The sequence below is a fragment of the Talpa europaea genome (genome assembly GCF_964194135.1).
Source record: "Talpa europaea genome assembly, chromosome: 1".
In the NCBI taxonomy this organism is placed as follows: Eukaryota; Metazoa; Chordata; class Mammalia; order Eulipotyphla; family Talpidae; genus Talpa; species Talpa europaea.
In genome coordinates, this window is record NC_140073.1 from 141,296,600 (window position 1) to 141,317,195 (window position 20,596).

Below are 20,596 nucleotides of genomic sequence, written 5' to 3' on the forward strand. Positions count from 1 at the left end.
ATCTTAATGTTTTCATTAAAATCCTTAATTTAGTACTTTTGAATTGAAAAAGCAGAAAGAAATTCAAATGTGATTATATGTTGCCAGTACATTTGTCTTTATATCTGTACATTATAGTGTATGTCATTAACACCATGAGACTTCTTCATACATGAAAATCATCTCAGTAGTGGAGGCGCTCCGACATTTACAGAATCGGACAAGTAAGAAGTCAGATTTCTGGCAATCTTTAAAATGTGATATATTCTATTTTAACTGTTCTTACTTCAGGAACTATTTTTTAACACCATCAAATATTATTGCTTTAGAAACTGGGGGAAGGTGTCTTGCTTACAGTCTTATGATTGGTTGATATACAATGATATTAAAAACCATCATTAGGACAGTTCAGCTGATGTTGCTATCACTGAATTTAGGAATTTATGTAAATTTACTTTCAGTTTAAGAGTCTCAATAATAATAATACTAAAAAGGATCTAATGTTCTCATACACTGGCTATTGAGTTGGGACAGCTGACTCACCATGAATACTTTTATTACATAACTCAATTCATCCTCAACTGTAACCAAGACAATAAATGGGAAAAAGGCAATGATGTAGATGAGACTTCCGATGAGAGCTGCAATGTTGGTGTTGTTGAAGAAGACACTGATAAGATAACTCATGGCAATGACTGAGAAGCTGTAGTCCGAGAAATACAGGAACAAAATGAACCCATTTGTTTTAGGAAGAATGTTGCCAAACTTGAGTATAATGATGAGGATGATAATGGTAACTAGTAAAAATCCAACACTCTCTATGAGCCAGGCAAAAAAGTGACTGCAGGAATTCACCCCCATCATCTTCATGTACTGTAAAAAGGAAAACAATGTCAGTTGCTTCTTCAATGGATATGCTTTCAAATAACAATTACTCCTGATCCATGACAAAATTTCCATGAGATTCTCGCCAAAGGAGGAGCAAGGCATCTTAAAGATTTGGGTAAGTCAGGTACTTGTCCATGCTTGCTTTATGAAATGAGTAATTCTATTAAAACCAGACTGCATGCTCCCAGAGTGACCCACTATGACAAAGGTTTGGGAGAGAAAGGCTCTTTTTCCCCTTTTTTTTCAGAATTCCATTTTATAATTTGAATCTAACTGATATCTCCAGATTAACTAGTTTGGAATAGATCATCAAAATGTATTTTCCCTCCAGAATCTTACAAAATAAAATTGACAATTGTACAGGAAGGAATATTTCAAGTTGGTTAAAGAAAAAACAACAAAAAACAAAAAACCCCAACAACTAAAAACAGAAAAACACGGTCTATTTCAAATTCAATGTAGGGACTGAGATAATAAAACTCCATTTTTCTTTTAAACTAAACATTAATGAACAACATGATCAGCATCTACGTTCCTGAGAGAAACAGAGCAGGCCAAATTCTTAAGAATTTAAAGCATGGAAACTTTAAAGGGAGACTTTCTGTCTTTTGCCATAGTTTCTTTATCCTTGAAATTACTGGCAGACTAGGTCAGTTTTGCTGTCTTTGTTTCTGAAAAGACATTCATACACCCAAAATGAACTCATTTATTTGAGATATTCTATACCTCTCAACAATTGCTATTCTTTAATAACTCAGTGATATCCCTAGAGGTCAAGGCATTCTACCAAGGCAGACAAAAAACAGACAAGCAGGATGGCTTATGTGCTAATGCAAAAGGATTTTTAAAGACTGAATGCCCCCTTGACCTAGGGTCTCTTGAATTTGGTAACATTCTACATTTTGGGGGGATCTAGATATCCTGGTATCTACTTTTCACAATTCCTGTCTAATGTTAAGCTTGCCAAGATAATATTCCATTAAAAAAAAAAAGAGAAATGCTTCATTGAAGAGCTTTATAATCCAGTATTCCTTATAAAATCAAGGATTTTCAATGTGTCTGCCATCTTATCAAAATTATCTAAAAAAAATAGAGAATGCACTGGATCTTTTGCTCTACAAGCAAGGCAGTGAATTTTACTTTCTGCTTTTGTAATTTATCACATTTTGATAACGCTGCTGCTCCTGTGTTGCCATGGAAACAGCTACCTGACTGCCAACAGTCTAAGCTGTGGGCCTTAAGCTAATCACCGCTGAGAAAAAGCCTGTGACTTTTTTTCTTAACTTTGCCCTCTTTCTATCCTCTTCTCTCCTTCCATGCCCTGTCACCCTTTGCAGTAAAGGCTCAATCTATATTTCCATAGGAGTGGAAGTGTTGGTCAGAGTAAGAAACTCAGCATGTAGTGAAGACTCACTATGGAAGCTTTCCTCCATTTGCTATGTATCATTCATTGAAAATAAAATTACATTTTGATGTGAAAAGAGACCTCCAAGATCTTATTTTAGCAATTCCTTCCCTGCAGCCCAACCCATTTGAGAAAATTACTGTCACATTTGAATGACTGCCTTTCATAGACACTCACCTATTCAAATATGATCAGGAGATGTTAGCTCTTTATTCCCCTTCTCTAGTATTTGTATATTGAGGATGATTTCTGGGTTTGTGTTTGTTTAAATATAATTAGATGGGGAAATATGGAATCTCTTTGCTGATGTGCACCACCAAATTTCATGTGACCAACAAGAAAAACATTTTCCCAATATTGATGTAGGTCATTGAGAGACAATGACAACATGCTTCACAAGGTTGATGTAACATATTTAGGGCACTATCAAGGGGATAAAATAGAGTTGACTTCATGTGTTTAAACATGTTTCCTTCCCTGACAATTGATAACTACAACCACCCCCCCCATAAAATGGAGAACGAGAATTCTCCATTCACAGCTTTGTTAAAAGATAACTTGGAAATCTTGAAGACCTGGACAAAAGGTGTTTATCAAGGTAATTTTGAACTTTTAAAACTCAAGATCATATTCTTATTTCCAACAACTGGTAAAAAAGTTGGAGACTGATCATTGCATTTTATCAAAACTGATCAGGTTGGATGCTTCCAAAAATATTCATTACTTAATATTCTAGCATGAAAAGTCAGTGTTAAACTTCAGGATTTTATGCTAGGAAGAGAACAGCTGCTATTCATAAAGAGAAAGAGCAATGAGAGCATGTTAGTCATGTATAAATTATCCAGATGCACTGCCAACTTTGTTATAATAAACAAGACCAAACTTGTTGATGGAACATGGCCCACAGAGAATGGCTTGCTATGCTTTCTTGGATGTCGTTAGTTCCTCTTCAAAGTGACAGATGTCAGGTGCCAACTTTGTAATCAGAGTCACTTGTTTCAAACCTCCTAAACCTGCTAGGGCAATTCATCAATACGTGATAACCTGTTGCTTAAGGAAAACCCCTCTGCAAAATGGTCTTCCTAGTTTATGGTGAAAAAAATAATGAAAATAAAAGAGATTCTGTATGATTTTGGTTAAATATGTTGTCACTCTCAAGAGAAGCTTATGCACAGGGATTGGCATTAATGCTATCAGAAAAAATCATATTCCTATATTTACTTGACAGTGATGTCTTCAATCAATTCAACAAGTGTCAAGCACTAATTCATATGGAACAATAACATTTCTTCCTCAGTTTTTAAAATTCTCCCACAGTAGGTATTTATATTAGCTTAGTGATCATTACTTGAAATGTTCCAATTCCCTCAAGTGGGATGAATATGTTTGTCAAGAATACATACAAATCTGTCTAAAGCGAAGTACTACTAAAGGACTAAATATCTTTGCATAATTTTTGTAACATCTCTGCAGTTCACAGATATTTCATGCTATCTGTCTGAACTGAAAAAGAACTCTATATTTTGTCTCCAACTAAATACAAGCCCTGAAATCCCCATATATGACTTACATTAGATCAAACAGATGAATGTAAGCCACAGACCAAGAAAATGTGAAATCACCCTTCTCTGTTCAATGAAATCAACTTTTGTATAGATTTAATATTTTAGTTTTTAAAAACAAGGAATGCAGAACAAATCCCAACTGAAATGCACTTTGACATAGTTTTTTAAACTTAATTCATAAATAAATATAGAACATTCATATTTGTGCTAATTTATTTACCATGTTACAGGAATTCACTGTGGTCATACCATAACAAGGCCAAGGACTAATGAGAACAATTACATAAAGATAAAAGTATATATATATATATATATATATATACACACATATATATTCCTCTTTTTTTGCCTTTTTGTTTTAATTGGAATAAGGAAGTAGCAAATGGGCAGCTTTTGACCTTACTGAATATTGAGATGATGATGTTAAAAAGAGATTATCCACCGTAAATGTACTAAAGTCCTTAAGCATCTGTGTTAACTAAAATAAGATCACAAGAGGTGAGGTAGCAATGATGTAAAAACACTTGAGTTCTAGACACTTGAGTTCTAGATGTAGATCTATCATTAACTTGTTCCACAGTTTTCAGCAAGTCACTTCTCACCCTTTAGGCTCAGTTTTTTCATCATTAAAATGGAGGAGGTTATAAATGTGCTCCTTTTTATGCTAAATATCTGGAGTCTTCCTTCTTGCCCTAAGCTCTCATCATCCTGGAAATGTTCCTCTGGAATTTCATTGGTACTGCATATTCTATCCCTCTTAAAACAGTGTCCCACAGTATATTTATACAGTAGAATATTATTCAGCAATAAAAAAGAACACACTAACCAGAAAACTAATGACACTGATGAATCTGTAAACCATTATGCTGAATAAAGGCCATATGAAAGTATTCTTATGGTATGACTGTAGGCATGAAATTCTAAAATAGGCAAGAATGTTCTATGGTGAAGTAAAAACATCAGAACAATGCTTGTCAGTGGGAGAATGGGCAGGGATGGGCTGGGCTGGGCATGAGGAAACTCTCTGGGATGATGGTAATATTCTAGGTCTTCAAAGTCATTTGCATTACAGAGTTGTATATATTTGACAAAATAAATCAAAGATAAACTAACAAAAAAATAGGTTAGAATTGTGGGCAGTGGAGGGTGATTTAGCAAGAGGCACTGATGTTCTTCCACACCTGCTTTCATCATTCATTTCACAGACTGTGTTCTTTTGAATTTAGGTGACTGTTAATTTTGAGATGTGCCATTATTTTGTAGGCTACCAAGATAAAAAATCACTATCAAAAAAACTTATGATACCTTTTTAGGTGTCTACCAACTTCAAAGTCTTCAAAATGTGAAGAAAAATATCATCTTAGAATTTATAACAGATGGATAATTGAACACCTCCTCTGTCCTAGCAGTGAGAAAGTACATTGTGGATGAAATCTAGATGCTAAAACTCAGAATGCTTAAGAAATTGGACCCAAGTGTATATGAAAGGGAAGTTTTTCAAAGCCTGATGCTCTGATTCCAAGTTCAGTGATCTGCCACTATATGACTTTCACCCCAAGATCGGGTGTTTCTAAAAAGAAGACTCAGAACTACCAAATAAAAACTGGCTCACCTAAAAAATATATCTGTCATGTCTTCAACTTAGAAAGGACTCTTAATTATGCTTTGATATTTCTTGGTGATACCCACAGAAGCAGTCTGAGAGTATCATTTTCAAATACAAATACAAATACAAATACAAATAATGCAGTGGGCATATACTTGTGTGCATGCTTATTCGGGGCAAAGAAGTAAGACAGATGGACATATATAAATGTATACGTGTACATATACACACTGATAATTGATAATTACTGTGTATTTCTACCACAAGTAATATTTTTCATATTATATATATGTAGAAAAGAATTCCATTTCCATCAGTTTTCTGCTTCAAAGTTTTTCCTTTAATTTGTGAAGATTCAGTTCTGAGCTTTAGGAATTTAAGATAGGAGCTTACAACCAAAATCATGGTCCAGGGCCTGGATTCAAGTTTCTAAACTGGAATTAAGAAGGTGGTGCACACAGTTATGAACACAAAAGAGCTCAGACTAATTGACAAGACATTTGCCAAGTTATAACTTAAGCTTAAAGATGCTGCTGTGAGAACCAGAATTCATAGAAAAGATAAGAAATGTAGGTTCAAATTTTGGATCAATCCTGGGAGTCTGATGCTGAACTATCAAAAATATGCTATCTATCATCAAAATATGATATCTATCAAAAATCAGTGATTGGCACCTTATAATGGAGAAATAATCAATTGCCTGGAAGTACTGGCAAAGTCAGCCTGAAGAGGACAAGCAGACTAATAGGTTACTCTGACCTCATTATTTCAGATTATCAGTCAGGCATTGGAATAATTATTGTGTCTCAATTTTGAAATGTTTCAGCTTTCTTTTCACTTTATGAGTGAATATAAGAATGGATTCACTATGGGATGAGCAGGTAAAATAATTTCTATTCTAGTACAGTCCAAAAAAACCACATAATGCTTGTTAATAAATTCTATAAAGAAATAAAATATTCTAGATTTGGGGATAAGGATGAAGAACATGTTCAAGAAGAGATCATGCTTTACCTCCTAGGTCCTGTCTTTAATCATTAACCTAAGAGTAGAATAACATGAAATTCTTAGTTTGTACAAAACATGACTCAGTGAAAGATAAAGAAGCAGCTAACAGAAGGAGTTAAGGTATGTTGGGGAAATAATTTGCTTCTTGAGAGCTAAAATGAGCCATATATCTATATCCGAATCTCTATCTTTAATGTCTATATCATCATTTGAACTCATTCAGCTATCAGGCCAGCAATCTTTTTACCTTAAAATTTATTACATAAATTTCTGCTATTAGATCAAACGTTCTCTAGGTACCTTCTTAGGAAAAAAATTACTCATATAAACATAAATTGTACTTATATGTTATTCAGAATTATTCAGGTTTTGATTGTGAGAGCACTTATAAGATCTGGCATACTGACATGAAGGAGTATTACTCAGCTATAAAAAATGATGAACTCTGCCATTTGTGACAACTTGGATGGAACTGGAGGGCATCATGCTATGTGAAGTAAGTCAGAAGGACAAAGATAATATCAGATTATAACACTTATATGTGGAATATGGAGAAATAAAAAAAGGAGCTGTTAGACTAAACAAAACCAAAACCTAGAAATATGACTAGCATTGAGGCTGCTAGAGGGAGAGAAAAGGTGGGAACAAAAGGGAAAGGGGACCCATTGGTCTATGACTGAAGGTTATCAATTACAGGTGCTTTGATGGTGGATGTACATCTGAGGATGCGTAAACCTAGTTCCCCTAAGTCATATATAGTGTTATAAACCAATGTAATTGCAATAAAAAAGTCAATAAAAGTTAAAGGACTTCTATGTAACTTTTGAGAAAAAATATTGCCTTATCAGTTTTAGGTTTCATAAAATATTTTTCTATCTAATTCACAACATCTGGATTAGGTCTCTTGAGTTTGTCCAGGCATGATGAAAATCGTAGTAATTATTATACAAGTCATATTTATTCATAATAAAATTAAATCCTTAACATACCTCATGAAGCCGGAGGTCTTTCTCATAAACAAGTTTTTTAACAAATGCAGCTATAAACACAACCCAGGCAACCATGAGCACAATTGGAAGAGAATAAGAGACACTGGTTAAGAAGCTGTAAAAGAACAAAAACAAAAATTCAATGACCAAGAGGAGAGTCATACTTGCAGAATGTAATATAAAAATGAAGACATTCCTTCTGACATTGATATTATACTTGTGTTTTAAAATTGAGACTAGTCATTTGTATTACTACTTTATCAATGAAATGAGAAGTTGCCTTAACAGTAGGCCCATACTTTTCTTGCTGTACTGCTACAAGAGTAAATATCAGCTCTGGATTATTAGATAAAAATTGCCTTATTGTTTTAAAGTGTGTTTGTCCAGGGAAATAATTATTATATAGATATAATTGCAAGGTTCAAAACTGTCTGTCTAAACTAAATTCTTATCTACAAGGCAGATTTAAAATTAGCTGATCGCTGGTTTTATTTAGCTAAAAATTATATCTTCCCAAATTACTGTATTTATCTACTTTTTGGAAGCTCATAATTATTACTATACTCAATTTCCAAAAATGAAATAAAATAAAACTCAAAGCATTTGATTTAAAGTGCAGACAAAGGATTTAAATTCCTCAAATACTTGAGGCAATGATTCATAAACAACACAAATATCTTTTCAGGTGATCTGTTACTGAAAGGGTCATTGCAAAGACTTCATCAGACCCCAAATATATTCCTGTCTCCTGCCCATAATACCTGAAGTTCAAATGCATTGCTACTCAAAACTTATTAAAACATAGTTTTCTGGATCCTACCCAAAAGGGCTTGATTTTATTTCATCTGGAGTGGGGTGGGGAATTTGCATTTTGAACAATTTTCTAGGTAATGCTGATGTTGGTCTTGGGACTTCACTTTGAGAATCACAATTCTGGGCCTCCCTGGTGGCGCAGTGGTTGAGTGCTGGGTTGCGAAGCTGCCCGCAGCCTCTGCAGCGCCGGTTTGATCCCCGGGTGAGGGTCCCACATGGCGCACAGACCTCTCCTATCGCGCCTGCTGCTCCCCTAAGCAGTGTACTTCGGTCCTTCTGCCTGTTCTGCTCCCCACTCTGGCTCTGGTGAATTCTCTCACCCTCCCATACTTCTGACTGTACCCAGTGCTTGTATAAATAAATAAATCTTAAGAAAAAAAGAAGAGAATCATAATTCTGACATTAGCCACCTCCTATGGGGAAAGCAGTAGTCTTCAGTGGGAGAAACTCCAAAAGGCTTCATGCCTTCACTTGGAGAAAGGTCCCAAGACCATTCCCTTTTTAAACCATGAGACTAAGGAATTGCCTTCAAGTTCCCCATGAAAAATACAATATTAATGGAGTATGGCATCATCATCATTCATTATTAATTTAAAGTACAAAAGTATATCATCATCAGAAATGTGAGGGGCTCTTTGGTGGGAGAACGATGAGGGTTGGAACCATCAATTTTTTTTTCTTTTTTTTCTTTTTGGTTCTTGGGAAATTGTCCAGCCTGGAGTAAGCTTTTAAAGAATATTTTGTGAATGAATTTTGTTTCACTTCAGGTGCAACCTTGATGTTTTTAGCTTTAGAATTAGGCAAAGGCTCTCACTCACTCATAACAAGTCCTCTCTAAGTTTTCTTTCAAGCACCAGTGTATCTTTGGTTTGGTGTCACATAAGGGAGAAAAATCTTACCTTTGAATTAAAGAACCAGTACAGTACCAGCTACATAACTTTAGAGAAGTTATTTAACCTTTCTGGATTTTAGTTTTTATATCTGGAAAGGATGGCTGATAATACCTGCTCTCACTTATCCTATGAGGTTGTTGGGTAGAACAAATCAGATAATACATATGAAAGCACTTGGCATGCAACAGAGAGTTTCTATGTGCAAGATATGATCACACTGCCATAAAGAAAACAGTGTTCAGTTACCTTCATTCTTAAAAGATACGTCCAGGTACCCCCCCTTCAACCAAAAATTTATAAGGGAAAAAAAGTGAGCAGGAAAATAGGTGAGAATTTTCACTTAATAAAATTCACAGGTCTAATCATTCAAGTGATTTCAGTTAAAACTGCATAGCCCTCACTGGTCTCTACAATACACAGCTAACCTGGACAACCTGCTGACAGAATCCTCACCTGACTCCTCGTATCACTGCTACACAAAGGGTTACATAACCTCAGCTAATCTATAGCTTTTTTTTTTTAAAGATTTATTTATTTATTTATACAAGCACTGGGTACAGTTGGAAGCGCGGGAGGGTGAGAGAATTCACCAGAGCCAGAGCAGGGAGCAGAACAGGCAGAGGATCGAGGTACACTGCTGAGGGGAGCAGCGGGCATGCGGCAGGAGAGGTCTGCGCACCATGTGGGACCCTCCCCGGCGGCTGGGGACCGAACTGGTGCTGCAGAGGCTGCGGGCAGCCTCACAGCCCAGCACTCAACTGCTGCGCCACCAGGAAGGCCCTCATCTATAGCTCTTGAAGCAGCCAGAGGAGACAGAATATTGGTAGAAAAAAAAGGAAAAAAAACCCAGAACCATCTGAATTGTATGTAAACTGCAATAACTGGGTCAAATAACAAGTGCCATTCCTTTAAAGTAGTACTCAGCCTCAAGCTTTTGTGTAGGAGGGTGAGCTTGAAAAACAGCCTTCTGATCCTATTTTTCACTGTGGTCAGGGTGAAGGAGCAGCTCACTACTGACCGATAGGTTTTCTTGAATATTCCAATTCAATTGAACACTGTTCATTTAGCAAAACCATTTTACATAAAGATTCCTAGCGAGAGGACTGATGGTACATAAAACAGCTTCATGTGATATAATATTTATCTTAGAATGTTATGAATGATGAATTTTATCAAAACTTTTCCTTAAAATTGACCATGCTTGCACAGAGTTATATTAGATTTGGGATCTGGAAGGGATTTCAAGATTGCCTTGTTTAACCACCTCATTTGACTAGAGAAAGGTAAGACCATTTGAGAGTGGGTAACCTCAAAATCAGCAACAATGCACATGGGTCTGGAGTCCCATTCTCCTAAATCTGGGGCAAAGAGCCTTGGCAAGCCCTGGCTGTGAAAAACAGGAGCCACCTGGTAAGCACTTTACCATCATTTTGGCAACAGTGAGCAGCCAGAGTGGAGTCATGTCCTGTCATGCCTTGTTTTGTGGGTCCTTTCCTGGGCCAAGCACATGGCCAAGGTTGGGTGAACATGATTCTGTTTCCTTGACCTTTGTGAATGAACAAAGAGAAACGAGCTCTCCAAAAAGTGAGTGGTTATTAAAAAGGGCTAGAAGTACACACACTTACTTGTCTTTCATGTAGCAGGGGTAAGGAATTGCTTGAACCTGGACGGCTATTTCCTGAGAATTCCTTCCAGTCTGCAATTCAATGATTGCTCTTTCAATACTATCCTGCAAGTAAATGAAAGCCCGGCCATAGATCTGGTTGTGTGATGGAGAATTGTGCGGTCCTGGGGCCCAAATCTTGGTTCTTATGCTCCTTGTGGTCTGTGCAGTCTTGAGACTCATGCGGATGGTATATTTTATAACAGGAGGAACATAGGCATTTTCAGTGCCATAGTCCCTGTGATGACTTCCGTTAGAAGGAAGCTTGAAAATAACACCTGAAAATAATGGCAACAATAGCAGATATGTCATTTTATGGTTGACATTATTCATTGTTTGGAGGGTATACTTAGGGGGCAGCCAAACAGGCAATTGAGTTAGTAATTTGACAGTGAGTTCAGGCTCCTAATTTACAGAAAAGATGGTTAATTGGAAATGACAACCTGAGAGATTTGGAGGACTTTGAGAATATAATAACAAACTAAGTGGCCAGATTAAATATATCACTCCAAGCCACTTACTGAAATTAAAAAAAAAAAAAAGAGCACACTTTAAAATGAATAATCTTGACTGATATGAGTATGGACTCAACTTCACCCCATAACTACATAATCCTTTTCAATCTTCATTTTAGGCATATAACAAAATCACACATATGTTGACAGCTCCTTGGACAACATGGTTGTGACTACATGAAAGGTTCTTATTTCTAGAGACATCAGAGGAGGCAGTGACCCTCCCCCACCTCAGATCACTTTACTGAATTCTGTCTGGTTGAAAGAGGTGAGGGAAGAATTTGGCCAATTTTAGTACAAAGAGAAACTCGAACTCCAGTAGAATAACACTTACTTCCAAAGAGTTCGTTACTTTTGTAGAGCCTTTGAGCTTCAGTCTCCATTTCATCTATGGTTTTTGCTGCCTGAATGCGGTCATATAATACACAGGAGGAAATATTTACTGTCAGGGAAGATAGTGTGTTGAGTTGATCGATGAGGTCAATGCTGTTCTCTAATTTCAGTCTTAGAATATCTAAAGGAGCAAAAGAAAACAGGTCGAAGGATATAAGGTTGAATCATACTGATGCTTTTGGTACTAATGCAACAAAATACTGGTTTGTGGGTAAGTATTAAATATTTAACTTATATTAGATTACAAATAATAAGTTAAAGATTTAACTCTATATGTATCTAGTACCATACACCTAGGAAAATTGTGCAGTTATGCTAATATTTATTGAGAATGCTGAGCTAGTTACAGATACAACAAACCTAAGTTCAAAAAGCAATATCAGCCATTTGAAAGTATTTTCTGCTACAATTTAATTAGCCAATGAATACAGGTGAATGGATTTTAAAAAAAATCTAGCTACATATATTTAGAAAAATACTAATCAGAGATGAAAGTTTTGAATAAACAGAAAAATCTTACTTTGTTCAGGGAATGTGAGCATAAGAATTTAAACAATGGAGAAGCTGTGGGGAGTGTGTAGAAGAAATAAACTACAGCATTCAATAAGGTATGCTACGTGATCATTTCTTAGGAGCCTGTGAGAATCTGCCACAGTTACAACTTTCTAATATTGTTTGATCCAAAGCCTTATGTGAGTTCTCTCTATTGATAATCTGTTTTAATCTAGACAAAATGATCAAGATTTTATTTCAGGTAGTTACTCTGGAAGAGAGAGAATCTAATTGCTCTTCAATTTCATGAGTCCTTATGAGGAAATCAACTGAGACAAAGGGTAAATATAAAAATGTAAGTTAATAAATCATTGGCCAATTAAGTTTTCACTAACTTGATCATCACAAATACCCAGAAGGTGTGGATATCATAAATCGCTCCTCATAAAAGTCAAATATGTCTCTTTCATCATCCATGTAAGACTAAATTTCTCATAGAGGGCACCTTTTTTTTAACAGCATTTCTCCTTAGAATTCAAAGTGAAATGCTTTGCTTGATATAGATTTGGTGGGGGGTAAGGGAGGGTAAAATTGTGGTTGAATAATGTTCTTCAACAGCCCTTGAAAATCAATGTAATACCAAAGGATTCTTTAGAAATGCTGATAGATTCAGAGAACTAGCAGGGTCAGTATCCAGTGATTGGAACTATATTACCTTTTAGGTTCCAGGTTACATATACAATTATGCAAACATCAAATATCACTGCTGTATTCATTTTAACTTTATTTTAAATTCTAAAACTTACCTCCTATATTTGAAGTAAGGAATGATAAAATTTATACAAGAACTCTATAGTGTATCTCTGATATTTTGATCAAAATGGTTTCTTAACTAAAGTGTACTTTTAGAGAAAAAATTCACTAATATCTTTCTTTAATCTAACTGGGTTGACTATCATAAAGCATATATGATTATGTAAAATACAAATGGGAGCATAATTCCTCCCACTGGCTTACAACCTAAGTCACTTGTGTCCCAGTAGTAGTACTGGGGAGGAACAGGGACATTTGTTCTTCTGCTGGCATATTCTGATGCTCTCAATCCCTTCCTCATACTTTTGGTTGCATAGCAACAGTGAATCAGACCCAGGCTGAATTAGATGTCTTGCGTCCCTTAGGTTGGAGGTGGGGATGTGGCAGAGGGAAATTTATAAGTTCAGACAGCTTGCTTTGATCTTCTTTGGCTTGCTCCTTTTAAATGACTGTGCGAAGAGGATCCAACCTTGAATACTGATTGAGGTTTATTTTCTTTTGAGTCTGTGCACTGCCTTTGTTTTGCTTTCACTAACTCTACAACCTCTTTCAGTTACATTCTGGGTTAGTCAGAGTGATATTGAAGCCAATAAAGATAATACGTTAAATGTAATCTGAAATAAACCATTTTGTTTTCCTTTTTTGTCCTTAAAGACTTCTTTTTCTTCATTACCAAAATAAAAAGGATCCTCTTACTTATAGCAACCTACCATGATCACAAGAAAATCTAACCACGTGAAGTATATTGCCTTACAATTATTGAAAGTAACCAAAGATACTGGTATCCAAATAATCACTACTACTTAAAATTGTACAGCTAAATGAAAAGAAAATGGATGAATAGCAAAGATGGATCCAAGATTTTACTTCTCTTAGAAAAACAAGCTAAAATCAAATAAAGAAGAGGAGAAGTACTCATATAGGACAATGTTTTTCATATGTTTTGACGTGATAGTGAATAAAAGTTCTATGAATTTGGACTCACCGAGTTCATCTATCTGTTTCAATAGTTCAACTGCATCAAGTCCCACAGAGAATTTTATAAAAACTTGCACAAAGGGGTTCCGCAGAGTATTCTACAAATAATAATAGGGAATAGGTTTCAATATAAGAATATATATTTGATCAGTATCTCTCTAGTAACACCCACATTAAAATAAGTAAGGAACACTGGGACTCATCAATGTACCATCTTGCAAAGGTACACATACACATACACATACCTTTGAGTAACAAAGGTATGTGACTGGAAATGACTTGAAAGGCTGGGCTTTTGTTTGGACACAAGCTAAAGTGGCCAGATATGAACACAATAATCAACATTAAGAAATTATGGAGGGACCTTCCTGATGGTGCAGGGGTTAAGTCTCAGCACTATCAAGCTATCAGTAGCCAAAGTGGCATGAGTTCGATCACTGGCCACGTTGCTAACCCACATGGAGCAGCAGACCTCTCCTGTCTTGCCTGCTGCACCCCTTAGCAGTGTAGATATACCTCTTCTGCTCCCCACTCTGTCTCTGGTGACTCTTCTCACCCCCTGAACCTCTGGCCTACACCTCAGTTCTCGTATGCAAAAATAAAATAAAATTAATCTTTAAATAAAATTATGGCATCCCTTTCCCCATAACTATTATGTCATTTCTTTTTAAATTTGTTTTTACATAATTGTTTATTTATTTATTTATTTTTTATTTTTTGTGGGACCCTCACCAGTGGCCAGGGATCGAACGGGCACTGCAGAGGCTGTGGGCAGCCTCGCAACCCAGCACTCAACCGCTGAGCCACCAGGGGAGGCCCACACCATTGTTTATTTTTAAACAATGTTTGTGTCCCCCCCTCAGGTGTAGTCCCCACAAAATTTCCTTCACCAATGTACCCATGCACCATCACCACAAACCCTTGTGCTTCCCTCTGATTCCTCTCCCTCCTCCTCCCCTGCAGGATGTCTATATCATGTTTTTTAACACATGCTATGGGCAATTTCAGGGTCCATATTCGCATTTTGTTCATCTGAAACAAACAACTTTTACATGGCATCTGACACCATAATCACCTTGTACCCTACTTCTACTTCTTCTGCGCTAAAAAGACTTTTGTAGGCACTTAGCCTTTTCCAGCCTCAGGTTCCTTTTCTGCAAAGTGAGCGTGGTTGACTCTTGAGAATAGTCAAATGTAAATTATATTCTGGCTTATATTTAATAAATGCAATTTTGAACATGGAAAAATAAGTTGATGATAAAACTTTGCTCTGTATTCATGGAAAAACTGAATAAAAAATAATTTAAAATATAAAGGTTTTTACAGTTATCTTCCAAATTAGGAGACATCCACCACTGTAGAAGTACACCTGGGCAACAGTCATTGAGATCCTATTATGTTCTGGGCATTGTCTGTGATAGTACAAATCTTTCATTCTATGTTTAACTTCTTGAACATAACTATAAAGATGGGCATTCTTTATCCATCAGTTTTCCATGGGCCTTTCTCAATTCTTTGAGTTGCAGTACATTCTCTTGAAGTTCCTAGTTGTCTTTATTCCCGACAGTTTTCTCCACTTGACAACTGGTCTAACTCTTAACTCTGATGTCACATTTCTAATTTCTTTAATTGTCAATAACTCTCTGTATAGAGCATTTCTCCACATTATTTACATTATCAGAAAATCCTGCATCTTTTGCAAACATTGCAAATTATACTTTTCAAGCAGCATGCATTGTATTTGAAGTGCTTTGTCAAATCCTTAACTTTGACTGTAATGTTTCATCTAAAGAACTCCCCAAAGTTAATATACTCCAGAATATCAGTATTTTATGAATTCTGGTTCTGTTAAAATAGGAAACATACTTTAAAGCGGAAATGTAAAGTTAGCGTTATTTTAAGTAGCTTTTCTTAAATAGCTTTTTATTTTTAGAAAACAGATTTACATCACCAGTTATGTCTCAAGATCAACTTGTAAGATGCCTCATCTCTGAACTGCCATCAGAGAAGATTGGGTACAAGAGGTGATCGTGATTATGAACATGAGTGACAGACCTGTTATCCTGTCTCAGGCCTACTGAAGAAAAGGCAGCTTTAATCTGTTGAATATGGATTCCAAGTTACTATCTCCTTGCTCATCTAATGAAGGTGATTAAAATCTCAAAGACTTGTAATTCCTGCTAGGTGAATGACAGAACAGCCTCCTACCTGGAGCATTGGAATAGTCTGGTTTAACAGGTAGAAGGAATTCATAAAAAGTGGCGACTTATCCATCCACTCTTGAGATTTTTCTCTTAATTCCGCCAGCTGCCTCAGAGTTACATTAGACTTAAAAGACAAAGAAACAAATAAATATCTGGCTCATTAGTATTTGTCCTATATTCCAAAAAGATATCATAGGGTTGTTTTGTTATGTCATTTTATGAAATGTTTCTAAAATGTAGAGTTAGTAAAAAATATTCAGAAATGTCTCACATGGCCAAGTCTTTAAATGACAGATCTTATAGGGTCAATATCACTTAGCAAAATTCTGGAAAATTGATATCTATTTTCACACAGTTAATCTACACAGTTAATCTACACATTGATATCTATTTTCACACAGTTAATCAAAATGAAAGCACATTTTCTGGAATTGTCACATTACTCATTTTTACCAAAGATAGACTTAACTTTACTACTAAACATCCTAGTTCAAGGAAACAAGAAAGATACTTTCATACATTATTGGTGGAATTAGATGTGTTACAACTATTTTTGGAAAGCAATTTGACAAAGGTCATCAAAATAAAATATATCCTTCTTTCCCTCAATCTTGTACCATTATCTCATTGAAATAAAAATACCACTGTGTAAAATCATATGCACAAGAGTATTTGTTGTTAAATTGTTTATCTTAGCAAAACAAAGCAAGAGCCCAAATTTGAAACAAAATGAATGCCCAACTCTGAAGACTGGTTGAGTAAATTCTATGGTATGAAAATGTCTCTAATCTTCAAAAATAATTATTTAAATTATACCTATTGAGTTGGAAGAATTTTCCTCAAGGTACTGTTGTGTGAGTAAAGCAATGTGTAGAAAAGAATTACAATGCAACCTCATTTCAATAATATAAACAATGAACTGTGTTCATATGAATTGTGTGCATGACTTCATTTATGCAGTTATGTAAAAGTGTGTGGTCAATGAAACAAATAAGTTATTAAAACACAAACAATAAAATAAGAACATTCTAGAAATCAATGATTATCCCTACCCATTTTATATAGACCTAAAAAATAAAGCTATATCACAAAAACTATAAAGCAATAAGAAAGCAGAGGTATATTTCACTACTAACTTAAAAGTATTAAGTTTATAAATAAAATCATTAAAGTCCACTTTAAACATGAGAGGGAAAAGCTATTATGGTTAAGTTAGTTAGATGATAGCTATAGTTATTCACAATATTGCCTTTATTAACATCTACATAAATATGATAAATTACATGCTCCCAATTATGATCCAAAAATCTATAAATTAGGGATTGTCTTTGTTGAAATTAATTATATAATTATATAATGTTCCAATATAAATTTTTCTAGTGCTATTATTTTTACATACGTTGAAAGTTAGACAACAGTTGAAAAATTTTCTGCTTTTAGAGGCAAATTGGAAAACCAGAGATCTTGCTTCAACTGACCTCATTTTCCAGTGTTAAAAGGTTCATTTCTCTTCAAAGGGCTACCACCTAATTTATATCATTTACACATATACAAGGCAGAAGTTGAGAGATATTAAGAAGTTCAGCAAGTCAAGACTAATAGGTCCCATATGGAGAATCTGACTTTGTTAGCCTATAACTGGTAGTTGACTACTTTAAAAATCACATTAATAAGGAGATAGAAACTTTAAGTTGTAGGGCTCAAACCTTTTCCATTATTGCTTTTGTGACAGGGGTATACGGTGCATACAAAATCCTTCCCAACAACATAGGTTTCAGGAAAGCCCAAATCACAGTTCCAGCAGGCATATTAATGATGTCTTTATAAAGGGAGAAGCAAAATGGTGCTGAAATGAAAAAGTGTAATGAAACCATTTACCATATAGATTTCAAATCTACTTCATCATGCTAAATGACAAAGATTATTGTTATCACATCCACTTCCTCTACTACTGATAAATGTGAGGTATTTGGTACTGAAATAAGAAAGCATAGCAACAAATTGCTTTTAGGTGTGAAAGTTTAACTTGGTAAGACAGCCCATAATAAGTGATGGCATTTTCCAAGAGCAGTGAGAAAGGGTAGAAAACCACATTTCAAAATTTCTTCCAGCAGATTCACCTCACCAGCATTTAATTTAAAAACGTATACAAGAATCTGCTACTAATAGAGTATCAGTAACATAAGAACTACACAAAAAATATTTGTTCAAGGAATAAAAAATGAATAATTACTAATTACTATACTAATCATCAATATATTAGTTGGAAAAGCTCAGCAGATTGGATTTTGCTTATTAAAGTTTATAGATTAAATCGATGACTTTGCTATACCAACAAACATTTGTAGTTCTGTGTCATTCATGAAGCTCTTTAATGTGGAATTTCTAATTCTAGAAAATTTTAAAAATATTGATCTGAGCAGGTTTAAGGCATGTACTAGCTACTGGCAAGAAAGGAACAGCTGTGACTGGCAAGTTCTAATGTTGTGGTTTGGAGGTTCGACTTTGCAGCAGAATTCCTGAGTTCAAATCACAGCTCCGAGTTGGGTGACCAAAAGCAGGTTACTTAACTTCATTGTGCCTCCTTTCGCTTTATAAGATATATAGTAGTGTGTACCTTGGAAAGTTGGTGGGAAAAGTAAGTTAATATACATGACAAGCTGATGTATGATAAGAGTTGTGTAAGTGTTTTCTGTTTGGTTTTTTTTTTTTTTTTTTTTGTTAGAGGAAAGATGCGACATTACAATGCTGATTTTGAAGTATACTTACTGGTGTGTAAGGGAATTCCATATTTTGAAGCAATTTGTTCTTTAGTTAATTTGGAAGTCAAAAAATCCTTAGTATGGTTGCCTTTTTGCCTCTGGGAAGAGGGCAGCAAAGCAGTTAAATATTCAGTGGTAATTCCTTGAGAACACAATGCTTGGGAGATGGTACTAAATGATCCATGGGGTGAGTTCATCCGGTTGCTTCTGTCCATAGCCTGTGAGACATAAACCGTGATAGATGAACATGATGTGAGTAACAAATGCCATTGGAAACAACCTAGAAAAAAACCCTGACAATATGTATTCTTATAGTTTCCAAAATCCCCAAATGTAAATAAATGCAGGACGAACACTGAATACCAAGTAAAGTGGAGTTTTTCTGCTGGCGATTTTTCCAGTGTGTTACGTTTGCACTTGAATGTACTATAACTAATATCGGATAGAAGTTAATATGACAAAAGAAATTTCCCACAGGTTCAGGACTGCGTGACTTTTCTACCTGTGTTAATGGAACATTTCTGGGCAGGTGCATCTGTTTCAGGGATTTCATTTTGTCCAGCAGCGGACGGGTGCCGGAAGCCATCTGATTGAGAATCTCTTTTAGCTTTATGAAGAGTTCTATCATCCTTTCTACTGGCTTTTGATCTTCCCTAGGGAAAAACACCTAAAAGGAACAGAATAAAAGTAAACGATTTATGTGAGAATTTGGAGCTCTTGCATACTGTTGTTGAGACTGTTAAAAGGTATAGCTGCTTTGGAAAACATTTTGGAAGTTCATAAAGAGCTAAACATAAATTTACCATACAATCCAGCAATTCCACTCCTATGGATTTGCCTAAGAGAAATGAAAAATATGTCCACACAAAGATTAGTATGAGAATGTCCATTGTAGATTTACTCACAATAGCCAAAGTAGAAACACAAAAGTAGAAACACAAAGTAGAAACACAAAGTAGAAGCACACAATGTGTATTCTTAAAATGCAAATACACTCTTTGGTAATAAAATCAAATAAAATATGGTCATGTTGTAACATGTATGAAACTTAAAAATATACTAAGTTAAAAAAGTCAGATACAAAATACTATGTTATATGCTTCAATTTATATAAAATGTCTAAAAAAGGCAAATCTATAAAGATAGACAATAGATCAGAGTTTGGCTGAACAAGGGATCACAGAAAAATGACTTCAAATGGACACAGGGTTTCTTTTTGGGTTGATGAAGATAATCCTAAAATTAAATTGTGGTGCAATTCTAATGTATGTGCTAAAAAACCCATCAAATTGTTCACTTAAAATGAGAGAATTTTGTGATATATAAATTATACCTCAATAAAGTTGTCAAAAATAAATTATTTTAAATATGTGAAAGGCAGATGTAAATTACATAATTCCTGCTGTATATTATTGCTTAGAAATCATATAATATGCTCCTAAAAATCAGAAAAAGCTCTGTCAAAAAGTTCATATGATTTATAAAGCTTAATCATAATCACATAATTACTTTTCTGTTGCAGGAAGATACACTGAAAATATTTTAAAACCTTAAATTAATTTTATTCTCTCATTCATTTATTCAACAAACATTAATTGAGTGTTTGCTATGCTCCCACTACTGGGAGAGG

The 20,596-nt window shown here is 35.1% G+C and overlaps 1 protein-coding gene across 2 annotated transcripts in view; it reads right to left on the minus strand.

The window, feature by feature from the left end:
- The window catches only part of ABCA12 (ATP binding cassette subfamily A member 12), a gene marked incomplete at both ends in the record, with an annotated part of 165,905 nt that overhangs the window by 46,533 nt on the left and 98,776 nt on the right, over nucleotides 1-20,596 (minus strand). For both annotated transcript variants that reach the window (XM_084238060.1, XM_084238059.1), the window contains 9 exons: nucleotides 523-852; nucleotides 7,441-7,555; nucleotides 10,772-11,087; nucleotides 11,659-11,838; nucleotides 14,008-14,098; nucleotides 16,209-16,328; nucleotides 17,911-18,050; nucleotides 18,974-19,184; nucleotides 19,469-19,633. In XM_084238060.1, coding sequence (XP_084094186.1) covers nucleotides 523-852; nucleotides 7,441-7,555; nucleotides 10,772-11,087; nucleotides 11,659-11,838; nucleotides 14,008-14,098; nucleotides 16,209-16,328; nucleotides 17,911-18,050; nucleotides 18,974-19,184; nucleotides 19,469-19,633 — 1,668 coding nt within the window. The remainder of the gene's footprint in view (nucleotides 1-522; nucleotides 853-7,440; nucleotides 7,556-10,771; nucleotides 11,088-11,658; nucleotides 11,839-14,007; nucleotides 14,099-16,208; nucleotides 16,329-17,910; nucleotides 18,051-18,973; nucleotides 19,185-19,468; nucleotides 19,634-20,596) is intronic.